Source organism: Delphinapterus leucas, chromosome 21 (genome assembly GCF_059928025.1).
Source record: "Delphinapterus leucas isolate spDelLeu-1000000601 "Yukka" chromosome 21, BTC_Dleu_Yukka2, whole genome shotgun sequence".
NCBI classification, from domain to species: domain Eukaryota; kingdom Metazoa; phylum Chordata; class Mammalia; order Artiodactyla; family Monodontidae; genus Delphinapterus; species Delphinapterus leucas.
Window position 1 is genome coordinate 16,878,548 of NC_143149.1, and position 15,083 is coordinate 16,893,630.

General features: G+C 39.5%; 1 protein-coding gene across 3 annotated transcripts in view; it reads left to right on the plus strand.

Moving 5' to 3' along the window:
• The window catches only part of ASAH1 (N-acylsphingosine amidohydrolase 1), a 46,329-nt gene that overhangs the window by 26,594 nt on the left and 4,652 nt on the right, over positions 1-15,083 (plus strand). For 2 of the 3 annotated variants that reach the window (XM_022571052.2, XM_089903537.1), the window contains 8 exons: positions 1,963-2,053; positions 2,463-2,549; positions 6,193-6,271; positions 9,720-9,794; positions 10,631-10,676; positions 11,242-11,386; positions 11,928-11,982; positions 12,114-12,195. In XM_022571052.2, coding sequence (XP_022426760.1) covers positions 1,963-2,053; positions 2,463-2,549; positions 6,193-6,271; positions 9,720-9,794; positions 10,631-10,676; positions 11,242-11,386; positions 11,928-11,982; positions 12,114-12,195 — 660 coding nt within the window. The remainder of the gene's footprint in view (positions 1-1,962; positions 2,054-2,462; positions 2,550-6,192; positions 6,272-9,719; positions 9,795-10,630; positions 10,677-11,241; positions 11,387-11,927; positions 11,983-12,113; positions 12,196-15,083) is intronic. The other variant, XM_022571054.3, reaches the window with a different exon arrangement.

The following is a 15,083-nucleotide window of genomic DNA, read 5'->3' on the forward strand; positions in this document are numbered from 1 at the left end:
TATAAAGCTTTTTTCTGGGATTTAAGTGTTACAGTATTTAATATAGATATCAGCTACTAAGGAAATGGGAGGTTGAAAGTGCTTTGAGAAAAACAAAATTCAATCTTGTGATTTGGTTTAGATGTATGTTTCCAGAATTGCCTGTGCTTTCCTTTTCTGTCTAAATCACAACGTGAGTGGCTTCTGGTTAACAGTTTCATAGAACCGTATACATACGCCCAGGCCCCAAGCTCAGCAATGTGAATCAAATAATTATTCATGACTCTAGAAGTATAAATAGGACCGCAATTCTTGACTTTTAGGAACTAACTCATACTCCCTTAACCCATCCCCGCTGTACACATAAGTCTGGATTTCTGTCTGTGTATTTAAGAGCCTGGTAACATTGTAGCACCCACTAGACCCCGCCTTCTGCTTCTCTGAGGCGGGGCAGTAAGGGAGCAAATGCTGGCTATTTTTAGGCCACTTTAAGCTGATCGGTCACTGACTGGCCCACCCTTAGAGGCTATTTCAGTTCAGTAACAAGTGCCAGAAGATAATGTTTCTGTGGCGGCAGAGAATAGTTGTAGAGTTTATCCATCAGGAATACGGCCCAAGTCCACTGGCACGGGAGTGGATGTTGCTATATCCTCATAGTAGAAATTGCTGTGTGTAAACTGAGGAGTAGGACTTTGAGGAATGGGTATGATCAAACAGTGCTTGGGCTTGGACTTACTACAGAAGACTGAGTGTTGTAGTTTTTCTTATGTCAGGGTTTCCGAAAGCAAGCTCATCACACGAGATGAATTGTGCCGAAACACAGCAGTAGAGGGCTGCCGCTGGCTCAGGCAAAACAGCGCCGTCTGTCCTGCTGTGGTAGCTTTTATTTAAGTATTATCTATGTTTACATTTTAAGACTTGTTTTCTTAACATTCCAGAAATGTCAAAGCAGCAACATATGCTTTTATTGATTATACAAGCAACAATGGGCTTTCTTGAAAACATGCCGTGCTTCGTCCTTGAGCACAAAAGCAGCACAAGGACGTTTCCTTGCGTTCCCACCGTTCTGATTATACTGAAGTAGCACAAGGACATTTCCTTGCGTTCCCACCATTCTGATTATACTGAGGACATCTCATGGATCAGTGCCCAAAGCACTCAATGCTTATTCGCAGGCCCCTGGTTTGCCGGGGCGGGGGGGTGGGGCTCAAAACATCCAGGACTGTTTACAGTTCTGGCTTATTCACATGCCCCCGGTTTGCCGGGGGGGGGGGTTTCAAAGCAATCAGGACTGTTTGCAGTTCTGGCTTATTCGCCAGCCCCCAGTTTGCTGGGGGGGAGGGGGGCTCATGGGTCACATCTCCTTTCCATGTCCTCAGTTATTCCACTACAACTGAGAAGAGAGGAAAGAGAGGAAGTACAGTAGGAAGAGTAGCATGACCGAGGGAATGGTAAAGTTTCTTGAAGCCAGTCATGGGAAGCTCATGCACTGTGTTGCCACTCTGGGGGCTTAAAAAGTGACCTTACTGAAGCCAGCGCTGGAGTCAGTGGTTTGACAGTAGTGTTAAGACCGTCTAAGAGGGAATTCTGAGACTGGGAAACCAACTGGGGAAGTGCCCAGAGCCTAGACTAAATCTTCGTAGAGATTTAGGAGGGAAAAAAGGGCAGATATTTTCTAGCAGTGATATTCAGCTTACGTATAGCTCTTGAGCCAAAGTTGATTATTTTGCCTATCACCACAACACATTAACCTTCTAGAACATATAATTCTATTCTAGGATTTCTAAAATGACTTGTGATTGTATATACAACATAGGGCAGAAGCGCTGGGTGGGAAATGAGCTTTTTCTACGAGTTTTGGTTTGAGTACCAGTTTCTCTGTTATTAAGAATATGTCTCTAACATATCCATATAGATGTAACTATCTGACCATCATCAAAAAACTGCTTTTAACATTTCAAGATGATACACCTCTCATTACAGCTATAGGGGTCCGGTTCCGTGGTACACTATAAATCTCGATTTACCACCGTACAAAAGATGGCATGAACTGATGGTTGACAAGGCACCAGCGGTATGCTATGATTCTTAAATCTTTTGTTTCTGACTTTACTGGATATAATTGCATTTGAAAGAACACGTCATGATATTATGTACCAAGTATTTTAAGAATCTGCTTTCCATGGTTCTCTGCCATTTACAATAAATGATAGTAGAGGAAAGATGTCATTTCTCTGTAGCGTCTTGCTCTTTTTACTAGCCTTTGCCTTTGTTTCTTTAGCTTATATCATATGAATCATCTAAATGGTTAATCAAATGTCATGTTAAAGATGTGTTTACATATACATTTTTAAATAGTACTCGTCTATTTAGCTGCATATGGGTAAGTCAAAAGGTCTAGATCTGTTTTCATTATACCAGTATTAATCTTAAATGTCAACACTTCTTTATGTCTCTTATCAACTTCTAAATTTATTTTTCAGCTAAAAGTTATAGTGAATTCCCTGAAAAATATGATAAATGCATTTGAGCCAAGTGGAAAAATTGTGCAGTTAGTGGATCAAAAGTTGGTAAGAAATATTATTTCCTACAGTAAATGTTAAACACACACAGGTACACATATACACACACGAGTTCAACAAAGGCTCTGTTATTTATGTAAAGGCCTAATTTGGACAAGTGTGCTTTTATTCCAGACTACTGTCAAAACTTCAGACGGACTTAAAATTCTGGGGCTTGGTAATATTACAGTAATAGGACATAAAATAGCATGGCAAATTTTGGCAGTTAGCTGCTCTTTAATGTTTTATAAAAGTATGAACTGTTTTACAGAGCATTGGGCAAATATCCATATTTCATCTGGGAGGACAGCATTTCCTTCTGTTATGTGTACTTAGGTTTGCAAGTTCACTATTGAAAATTTGGGTTTTTCTTAAGTACTTTGCCTGAGCATGTCAAGACACTGAGCGATGTTCTAGATATGAACAAATGACACGCTCAGCCCAGCCCTGCCCCTCAGTAGCTGTGACCATTGAAACGCACTTGGGTTGTGTGTTTCGTGTCTTTGTGCGTTCACCAGACCATTTCATTTCTTGGTCCTGCAGGAAGATTCCATTTCTCAGACCCTTTTTTTATTTAGATGAAACCAGTAGAAAATCTAGGGCCTGGCCCCTAGAGCCCTCAGAGAGATCCTCATCACCCTCCTTCAGTCTTTGCTTTGGGGAAAGGATTGGGGAGGAAACCAAGGCCCTAGGGCAGATGTTTTAACCTCAATAGTGATGACATGTGGGATTGGATAATATTTTGTCGTGGGCACTGTCTGTGCATTGTAGGATGTTGAGCAGCGTCCTTGGCCTCGACTCACTGGATGCCAGTAGCACCCCTTCAGTTGTGACAACCAAAAATGTCTCTAGACTTCACCAGATCTCCCCTGGGGGGAAAGCCATCCCCAATTGAGAATCATCGTCCTAGAGGCTGGACGTTCCGGGCATACCATCCCTATGACACTTGTACCTGCCAACCACCAAACCTGTTATTCCTCATATTTATGCTCTCAGACCCTTTGATTAAGGCTATCCTTTATGTTCATACTCACCAGACTTCCCCAAAATACAAATGTTGGCAGAAGCAGTAGCAGAAGAGGCCCCCAGATGCCCCAGGTGCCCTAATCCCCCTAACCTGCATGTCAGCAGGGAGGGCAGCATGCAGAAGGTTTAGGTGCCCAGACTTCGCAATCAGACATTAGGGGTTTTGTTTTTTCTTTAAACATTGGATTTTAAGGTTAGATCAGTCACACACTAGCTGTGTGTCCTTCGACAAGTTTCTTAACATATGCAACTTCAGATTTCTCACCAGGGAGAATTTACTAATAATACATATTTCATATGGTGGTTGTGAGGATTAAACGACTTACTGTATGTAAAGCCCAGTGCTTGCATGTAAAAAATGGTAAACAACTGTTCAGTAAGTCATTTTCGTTTGTTAAATTGGCAGGAGTATTCCACTTGTGCAATGCTTTGAATTCCTAGGCAGAAAAATGATTTGCCTAGTTAGATAACATTACATATAATTACCAAGTTAGTGAAAAATGAGACTTGCGAATCTTAAACACATTATCTTAGCAAGAGGCTGTAAGCTTAATTCTTGATCTAATTGTTAGTGAATAGTTGCAGTTGAGAATAAAAGTATATGTGAATGGGTAAAGAGGATGTGGCATATATATACATACAATGGAATAATACTCAGCCATAAAAAAGAATGAAATCCTGCCATTTGCGACAACATGGAAAGACCTAGACGGTATTATGCTAAGTGAAATAAGTCAGAGAAAGACAGATACTGTATGTTGTCACTTACATGTGGAATTTAAAAAACTGAACAAACGTTAAGAAAACAGAAACGGAGTCATACATACAGAGAATAAACAGGTAGTTGCCAGAGGGGAGAGGGGTTGGGGGGAGGAGAGGAACAGGTGAGGGAGATTAAGAGGTACAGACTTAAAGTTACAAAATAAAAGAGTCATGGGTATAAAATGCACAGTGTGAGGAATATAATTAATAATAATAATTTAACATCTTTTTATGGTGACAGGTATAACTAGACTTGATCATTTTTAAATGTATAGAATATTGAATCACCGTGTTGGGTACTGGGAACTAACATAGTGTTGTAGGTCAATCATACTTCAAAAACAAAGTAACTCATAGAAAAAGAGATCAGATTTGGGAAGGCGGATTGGATGAAGGTGGTCAAAAGGCACAAACTTCAGTTACAAGATAAATAAGTACTAGAGGTGTAATGTACAGCATGATGATTGTAATTAACGCTGCTGTGTGTTACATATGAAAGTTGTTAAAGGAGAAAATCCCAAGAGTTCTCATCACAAGAAAAAAATTTGTTTCTTTTTTTTTAAATTTTATATTTATTTGAGATGATGGATGTTCATTGAATTTATTTTGGTAATCACTTAATGATATATGTAAATCAGACCATGCAAAAGAAGTACGTATGTCCACCATTGAATTTGCTCATGTGTCCGTTGTTTGCTAACAGGATGTGGTAATGCATCTCAGCCTAAGGTTGGCTGTTAACCTTACAAATGTTTTGTGAATCACTAGAATACAGATCTGTTGCTATGAGTGTGGGAAGGGAATAGTACATTAGTACCCCTCATCCTTGGGAGATACATTCCAAGACCCCCAGTGGATGCCTGAAACTGTAGATAGTAGTGAACCCTGTGTGTACTTTGTTTTTTTCCTATAAGTACATACCTATAAGTTTAATTTTTAAATTAGGCACAGTAGGAGATTAACAACAACTAATAATAAAATAGAACAATTATAACAGTACAGTGTAATAAAAGTCATGTGAATGTGCTCTTTCTCTCAAGCTATCATACTGTCCTGTACTCACCCTTTTTCTTTGTGACGATGTGAGATGATTAAATGCTTACATGATGAGATGAAGTGAGGTGAATGAAGTGGGCATTGTGACGTACCATTAGGCTACTAGTGACCTGACGTTACTTCAGAATCAGGAGCATCTGCTTCTGGTGATCCTGGATCATCAAGCCATGACAAAGCTGATGGTTGAATGTCAGGAGCAGACAGTGTCAGTGTTTGGGGACCCCAGGTGGGACAGGGTAGGATGGCAGGAGATTTCATCGTGCTACTCAGAATGGCATGCAGTTTAGTACTCATGAATTGTTTACTTCTGGGATCTTCCATTTAATATTTTTGGGCTGTGGTTGACCACGGGTAACTGAAACCTCAGACAGCAAAACCACGGTCAAGGAAGGACAGCAGTAATGAGGGTGTGATGTTAATGGCTAGAGGGCAAGTTTGAGCAGAGATGAGGAATGCTTGTTGTGATGTTCCTGTGTTGTGAGCCATGTTAGGACATCCAAGTGGAATTATTCTAGTTCATCTCTCTAGAGAATAGGGTGAACTATAAGGCAGGAAAAAACAATCTGAGAATCATAGGTCTCTGCCTAGTACTTGAGATGAGTTTATGGGGTACACAAGCAAGAGTTATAGGGGCCCAATATTGAGTATTACATAGAATCTTTTAGAAATACATGATGTGAAAGTGCTTTCCAAAGTAAGCTTTGATCATCTATTATGGCAGCAATAGCTAGTACAAATTATATGTAAAAGAACCAAATCTCAAAGCCACACTTTAGGCTGAATGACTGTTAGTGTATTTGTTTTTCAGCCTGGTCTACTTGGCAACTTTCCTGGGCCTTTCGAGGAGGAAATGAAGGGGATTGCAGCAGTTACTGAAATACCTTTAGGTAAAGTTCACTTGGCAGCTTTTTTTCTTTTTGTGGTACGCGGGCCTCTCATTGTTGTGGCCTCTCCCCTTGCGGAGCACAGGCTCCGGACGCACAGGCTCAGCGGCCATGGCTTACGGGCCCAGCCGCTCCGCAGCATGTGGGATCTTCCCGGACCAGGGCACGAACCCGTGTCCCCTGCATTGGCAGGCGGACTCTCAATCACTGAGCCACCAGGGAAGCCCCCACTTGGCAGCTTTTAAAACATTGAATAAAGCACTTAAATTTTTTTTTTATTGAGGTATGGTATACGTACAATAAAGTGCACAGATCTTAAGTATACAGCGCAATAGAGGTTTTTAAATGCATACATGCGTGTAATCACAGCTCAGAACAAGATACAGAAATAAATTCCAGCAATCCAGCATGCTCCATCCTGCACTTTCGCACAGTTCTGAGTACCCTGTTAACCACTGTTCTGACTTCACCGTAGATTAATTTTGCCTCTTGAACGTCTTACGAATAGAGCCGAACAGTATGAACTGTTGTCTGGTTTCTTGCACTTATCATTATAGGTAGTAGGCTATTGTATGAATAGGATATTTTTTGTTTCCAGATTTGGGATATTAAGAATAAAGCAGTTATGAACACTCTTGTACATGTCCTTTGATGGGCATATGCACTCATTTCTCTGTGATGTGTTCTGGGTCATAGGGTAGCTATATGTTTAGCCTTGTACACTCTGCCAGCCAGTTTTCCAAAGTGATTGTACCCATTGACAGTCAACCTAGTACAAGAGTTTTCGTTTTCTCCACTTGCTAATTCTCCACATGATAGTCTCAGTCTTTTATTTGGTCCACTTTGTCGAGTGTGTTATATTCGCCCATTATTGTTTAATTTGCATTTCCCTGATGACTAATGATATTGAACAGTTTTTTGACCTTTTCCTTTCTTCCTTGCTTTCTTCTTCACTTCCTCCCTCCCTCCCTCCCTCCTTCCTTCATTGTGCTTGTTAAATCTAATGCCCATTTTTATTGGTTTGAAGGAATTCTTTATATGTATACTGATACAGGTCCTTTGTCAGATATATGTATGCCAAACATCTCCCACACTGTAACTTGCATTTATTTTCTTATTGTTGTCTTTTGATGAACAGAAATTCTTAATTTTAATGCAGTCCAATTTTTCAATTTTTTGATGGGTAGTGCTTTTTTTTTTTTTTTTTGCGGTATGCGGGCCTCTCACTGCTGTGGCCTCTCCCGCCGTGGAGCAACAGGCTCCGGACGCGCAGGCCCAGCGGCCACGGCCCACGGGCACAGCCGCTCCGCGGCACGTGGGATCCTCCCGGACCGGGGCACGAATCCGCGTCCCCTGCATCGGCAGGCGGACTCTCAACCACTGCACCACCAGGGAAGCCCGATGGGTAGTGCTTTTTATGCCCATTTAAGTGATCTTTGCCTACCCCCAAACATATTCTTCTATGTTTTCTTCTGTATGTTTTTTGTTTACTTTTTTCATATAGGCCCATTGTGTATCTTGAATTAACTTTTGCATATGATATGAATTATGGATCAAGGTTCAAGTTTTCTCCAATTGACAACACCGTTTATTAAAAAGACTATCATTCCCTCAGTAAATTGCAGTGGTGCCTTTGATATAAATCACATGATTGCATGTATCTGATTCTATTTGGGGACTTTCCACCTAGTTTCATTTGTCTGTTTGTCTTTTCTTACACCAATACTATGCTACTGCAATTACTAAAGCTTTATAGTAAGTCTTAATATTAGGTATTGTAAGTTTTCTAACTTTGTTTTTTCTTTAAAATTCTCTTAGGTATTCTAGACCCTTTGCATTTCCACATAAATTTTAGAATCAACTTGACAAAAGAACCTACTGATATTTTCAGTGGGATTATAATACTGAGTTTTCCAAGCCACAAACTTGGTATATGAGATTTCAGCATTTATTTAGGTTATTGATTTCTCCGAGCAGTATATTTTTATTTTCAGGGAAGAGGTCTTGCATATCATTCATTCATCAGATCCTTTGTTATATCATTTATCATATTCTTCATATTCATCATATCCTTAAATTAAGTATTGATGTTTTTAGAAGCTGTTTTTAAAATTTCCATTTCCAATTTATAGCACTTAATTTAATGAAAAAGACTTTTTCTGTTGCCCCAAAAGTTTTATTTTTAAGCCATCAAATCAATAGAGTTGTTATTTTAAGTAAACTGTATATACCTTGGTTTTACAAGAAATGACTGAGAATTTCTAAAAATCAATAGTATTTATCAACAAAAGTGGCTAGATTTTTTTTGTTTTTGCTTCTTTAAAAAGATAACATACTAGAAATATGCTTTTTCAGTCTATATGAGAAATGTCTTTAATTCCTTTATTATGTAAAGGACTCTAGCAAATGAATACCACGTATAACTCAAGAGAAAAATGGATTGAGAAGATTAACAGATGAGTCATAATAAAATAAGAGTGGAATTTCACCAAAATAGAAATCAAATGGAAATAAAATAAACATTAGCGTGGAAAAAAAACATATTAAGCTTAACATGTTAACATGAAATGGAACAGAGAAAAAGTGTGTTGTATACCTTCAAATTAAATGCTGAGTGGTATTATTATTGTACAGGTTAGGAAAAATGTTCAAAAATTAAAAATGTTTTACAATGGAATTTCTTGATAAGCTCAGACTTATTTTGTTGTCTCTTTTCTCACCTTAGAAATATTAGTCACTCTAAAAACCTGAGCAAAATACATTTTCAGCATCCAACCAAGACCCAGATGTATTAAATTATCATATTTGAGCCCTCCAAAGAATACTAAAATGAAGCATATTGTCGAAAAATATGGACATTATGTTGCCGTATAATTCCAACATGCCCAGATGTTCAGCTTGTCCAATAGTTGCTTCTCTGGGGACTCATTTTATCTTGAATCTGCAGAGAGTACAGGCTACTGAGACACCTCCACCCAACCAGCCATTCAGACTCACTCAGACTGTCTGCTGACACTTACGTATGCCCAGGCAGAAACTCACACGGCGATGATATTTCAACCTTTTCTTTCTTTTTTTTTTTTTTACATCTTTTTTGGAGTATAATTGCTTTACAATGGTGTGTTAGTTTCTGCTTTATAACAAAGTGAATCAGTTATACATATACACATGTTCCCATATCTCCTGCCTCTTGCGTCTCCCTCCCTCCCACCCTCCCCTTCCCACCCCTCCAGGCGGTCACAAAGCAGAGCTGGTCTCCCTGTGCTTTGCGGCTGCTTCCCACTAGCTATCTACCCTACGTTTGGTAGTGATATATGTCCATGCCTCTCTCTCGCTTTGTCACAGCTTACCCCTCCACCTCCCCATATCTCAACCTTTTCTTAAAAAAAGAATTTTCTAACAATGTCATAGTTCTATATATTGACCAAAAGTTTCCTGTCTTTTCTCATAGGAGAGATTATTTCATTCAATATTTTCTATGAATTTTTTACCATTTGTACTTCAATAATAACAGAAGACAAAGAAGGTAAATAAATGTGTGCTGAGGGAAGGTGGGTGGTACAAGGTACAAAGTAGAAGAAAAATCTTTAACTAAATGAAATTAGAACTTGTAAAATACAGGCTTGCTATGTAAATACCATGTGCATGTTGCGTATGGTTTTATAGATCTTGGTAAGTTTTTGAAAGTGAATTGAAAGCTGTTCTTATTTTAAGACCACTGTAATGCCTATTGAAGTTTAATTCAGGTATGCAAAACTCTTGGAAGAAGTGTTTCAGGATTATAAACATTCTTACTATTCTTCATAGTCTACTTATACCCCTATTTATGATTTGATATAAGTACTCACAGGGGCAGGACAGACTTTCTCCCATCATTTTCCAGCCAAGGGACCCTGTGCTCACTTTTCCATGTTTCTCCTGACAAGTCCCCAGTGTACAAGGCACAGGATGATTTACCCTGATTCACTCTTAGTTTTGACCTGTTCTCTGGGTATAGCTGTAGGTGACAATCCCTGAAGGGAAGGATGTTGGTAAGTTGCACTAGATGAGGCTGAGATAGCTGTGTCTGAGTAGGACTGTGTCATAGTGAACCACAAAATGACCACCTACCCTTGTCCCATATTCCAGTCTCAGTTCTCTGGAACCCTGTGCTCTCAGGTACGGGGGGGCATCTGGCCAGTGTGACGGGGACAGCAGTTTGATCTTGTTACAGCCTATGATATCAGATGCTGCTTAATTCTTACTGTTGGATTGGACAGTTGGGAATATCACTTAACCAAAATTAAGTGTCCAGCTTTGGTTTAGAATCAGTCGTACTGTTATAATTGCCGTTACATGTCTCTTCTGCTTACTTTGAACTAGGTCATCTACTACATGCACGAAACATGGATTTTGGAGTATTTCTTGGGTAAGTAAAACATGTGGTGTGTCTCAGTCCCTAAGAAGAGTAGGTTGTATTACACTGATGAAAAGTAAGTCCCAAGTCATTCCCAGAATATGACCAGAAGTAGAGATCCTAGATTCCATAGTTTTGAGACCAGGTGGGCACACTCTTATTCATTTATTTGAGAGTTTGTAGCTGAGGTGCACCCAGTGGACAGAAATCTGGAGCATGCTTGAAGGCCCTAGATGCACGTCTAGTTTATTGCTTAGAAGGAAGAGTAGCATTCTATTTCATGTGTCTTCTTGACCTTTCTGAAAAAAATATAACAGAGCTTTGTAATTAGAGACCTAAATACTAACCTGGGGTTTGCTAATACAGGCTGTGTCGTGTTGGGGGAGTTACTTATCTGAGCCTCAGTTTTATCATGTGGAAAATGGAGGCTAAAACTACCCATACTGAAAAATCCTTGTGAGGATTGATCATTAGGGATTAGGTAGATAAAGCACATGGTATAATGCCTGACCATCACTATCATATTCATCATTATTATCATTGTTATCAAATGTCAACTGAAATTTGTCTTTTGTAGGTGGAATGTAAATAATAATACCTGGGTCGTAACTGAGGAACTAAAACCTTTAACAGTGAATTTGGACTTCCAAAGAAACAATAAAACTGTCTTCAAGGCGGCAGGCTTTGCTGGCTATGTGGGCATGTTAACAGGATTCAAACCAGTAAGGAATCTGTTGTTACATAATTTTACGGGTAGCTCTCTGTGAAAGGTGGAGTCTAAGGAAATGAGGACCTAAAAAGAATATGAAGCCCCAGTTCATCGCATTGTACTTGTTGTTACTTTCCTTCTTAGGTTTGAGCTCACATGGTAGAGAAGAGTAGGAAGTGGGGGTTTCAGAGCCTTTTGTGGAGATAAAGCATGTGGTGGGTCTCAAGGGCTGGGAGTGTAAATCTGGAATCTGGCCATGGGTCTGCCCCTCAAGCAAGTTAGTCATTAAGTCTCTGCACTTAAGTTTCCTGGTCAGAAAATTGTGGCCAGCAGCATCCCTCCTACTTATCTCACGCAGTATATGTGAAAAATGCTTTGAACTTCTAAAAAAGCTCTGTTAATAGAAGGTGATAGTATCATGGTTTTGATTTTTCTCCCCCCACCTCGGCTCAATTTCCCAATCCAGGACCTGATATAACGGTGTAAAATAGCACAGTGAGAGGGCCTTAAACAGGATGGTTGAGGTTTCTGACATTGCTTTGTTTTCTTTTCAGGGACTACTTAGTCTTACGCTCAATGAACGTTTCAGTACAAATGGCGGTTTTATGGGTGAGTAGAGAGTTCTTAAATAAAATGGGAATTTCATAGCTGTTTTAAGAGGAGGGCTAGACTGTGCCTTCTGGTTAATAGTTTAATGTCTTCTAGGACCTGTGACACTGTGTGTGTTTGATCTCTTCCAGGTGTCATAGAATGGATTTTGGGAAAGAAAGATGCCAAGTGGATAGGGTTTATCATTAGATCAGTTCTGGAAAATAGCACAAGGTAATCTGTTTGGTTGCTTTATTATCAGATTTAATATTTATTATTTTTTTCTTGAGATACAGTTGACATACTAGTTTAAGATACACTACAAGATGTTTAGATACTTGTATATATGGCATAATGATTACCACAATAAGTCTAGTTAACATCCATCACCTCACATAGTTACACATTTCTTTTTCCTTTTTTTTTTTTTTCTTTTCTTTTTTTATTTTTTTGCGGTATGCAGGCCTCTCACTGCTGTGGCCTCTCCCGTTGCGGAGCACAGGCTCCGGACGCACAGGCTCAGCGGCCATGGCTCACGGGCCTAGCCGCTCCGCGGCATGTGGGATCTTCCCGGACCAGGGCATGAACCCATGTACCCTGCATCGGCAGGCAGACTCTCAACCACTGCGTCACCAGGGAAGCCCTCTTTTTCCTTTTGATGAGAACTTTTAAGATTTCCTTTCTTTGCAACTTTCAAGTATGCCGTACAGTATTATTAACTGTAGACACTATGATACACATTACATCCCCAGGACTTATTTTATAACTGGAAATTTGTACCTTTTTGACGCTTCACCCGTTTTGCCCACCTGTCACCACCCGCCCCCAGTCAACCACCAGTTTTTTCTCTGTGTCTATGAATTCCTTTGTTTGTTTTTTGATTCCACTTATAAGTGTGATCACATGGTATTTGTCTTTCTCTGATTTATTTCACTTAGCAAAATGCTCTCAAGGTCCATCCATGTTGTCACAAATGGCAAGATTTCATTCTTTTTTTTTGGCTAAGTAATACTCTTGTATATGTACCACATCTTCTTTATCCATTCGTCCTTAGATGGACACTTAGGTTGTTTCCATAACTCGGCTTAATGTAAATAGTGCTGCGGTAAATGTGGGGCTGCAGACATCTTTTTGAGTTCATGTTTTCATGTCCTTCAGATAAACACTTGGAAGTGGGATTGGTGGTGGTGGTAATGGTGGTTTTAGCTTTTTGAGGAACCTCCATACTGGTGGTTTCATAGTGGCTGCACCAATTTACATTCCCACAAACAGTGCACAAGGGTTCCCTTTTCTCCACACCCTGGCCAACACTTGTTACCGCTTGTCTCTTTGATAATAGCCAGTCTGACATGTGAGATGATACCTTATCGTGGCTTTGATTTGCATTTCCCACCTTCTCATGCACCTGTTGGCCATCTTTGGAAAAATGTCTATTCGGATTCTCTGTCCATTTTCTAATCAGGTTGTATTTTTTTTGCTATTGAGTGGTATGAGTTCCAGATATATTATGGATATTAACCCCTCCTCAGATAAATGATTTGCAAATATTTTCTCCCATTCACTAGGTTGCCTTTTGATTTTGTTGATGGTTTTATTTGTTTAGAAGCTTTTTAGTTTGAGGTATTCCCACTTGTTTATTTTTGTCTTTGTTGCCTTTGTTTTGGTGTCAAATCCAAAACCTCATTGCCAAGACCAGTGTCAGGGAGCTTATTGCCTGTGTTGTCCTTTAGGAGTTTTATGATTTCAAGTCTTACATTTAAGTCTTTAATCCATTTTGATTTTTGTGTATGGTGTAAGATAGTGGTTTGGTTTCATTCTTTTGCATGTACTGTCCAGTTTCCCAAACACCATTTATTGAAGAGACTGTCCTTCTCCAATGTATATTCTTGGTTCTTTTTTCATAACTTAATTATGGGCCCTCTATTCTGTTCCATTGATCTATGTGTCTGTTTTTATGCCAGTACCATTGTTTTGATTACTATAGCTTTGTAATACAGTGTGGAATATAATTATTCTTCTTTTTCAAGATTGCTTTGGCTATTCAGGGCCTTTTGTGATTCCACACAAATTTTAGGATTGTTCTATTTCTGTGAAAAATGCCTTTGGAATTTTGATAGGGATTGCAGTGAATCTGTAGATTGTTTTGGGGTAGTTTGGACATTTTAACATTAATTCTTCCAGTCCATGACAGTGGAATATCTTTCTGTTTGTGTCTTCTTCTGCTTCTTTCAACAGTATCTTATAGTTCTCAGTGTACAGGTCTTTCACCTCCTTGGTTAAATTTATTCCCATGTATTTTATTCTTTTTTATAGAGATTTATATATATATATATATAAATTTACTTTATTTATTTATTTTTGGCTGCATTGGGTCTTCGTTGCCGTGTGTGGGCTTTCTCTAGTTGTGGTGAGCGGGCTTCTCATTGCAGTGGCTTCTCTTGTTGCGGAGCACAGGCTCTAGGCACGGGCTTCAGTAGTTGTGGCATGTGGGCTCAGTAGTTGTGGCTCGTGGACTCAGTAGTTGTGGCTTGCGGGCTCTAGAGCGCAGGCTCAGTAGTTGTGGTTGTGACATATGGGCTTAGTTGCTCCGCGGCATGTGGGATCTTCCCAGGTCAGGGATCGAACCTGTGTTCCCTGCATTAGCAGGTGGATTCTTAACCACTGTGCCACCAGGGAAGCCCTATTTTATTCTTTTTAATGTAATTGTAGATGGGATTGTTTTCTTAATTTCTCGTTCTGATAGTTGGTTATTAGTGTATGGAACCACAACTGACTTTTGTATACTGATTTTGTGTCCTGCAACGTTACTGAATTTATTATTCCTAGCAGTTCTTTTGGCGGAGTCTTTAGGGATTTCTGTGTAGAGTACCATGTCATCTGCAGATAGTGACAGTTTCAGTTCTTCCTTTCTGATTTGGATACCTTTTATTTCTTTTTCTTGCCTGATTACTCTGGCTAATACTGCCAATACTGTATTGAATAAAAAGGGCAAGCGTGGGCAACTTTGTCTTGTTCCTAATCTTAGAGGAAAAGCTTTTAGCTTCTCACTGCTGAGTATGATGTTAACTGTGGGCTTGTCCTATATGGCCTTTATTATGTTGAGGTATGTTTCCTTTATACCC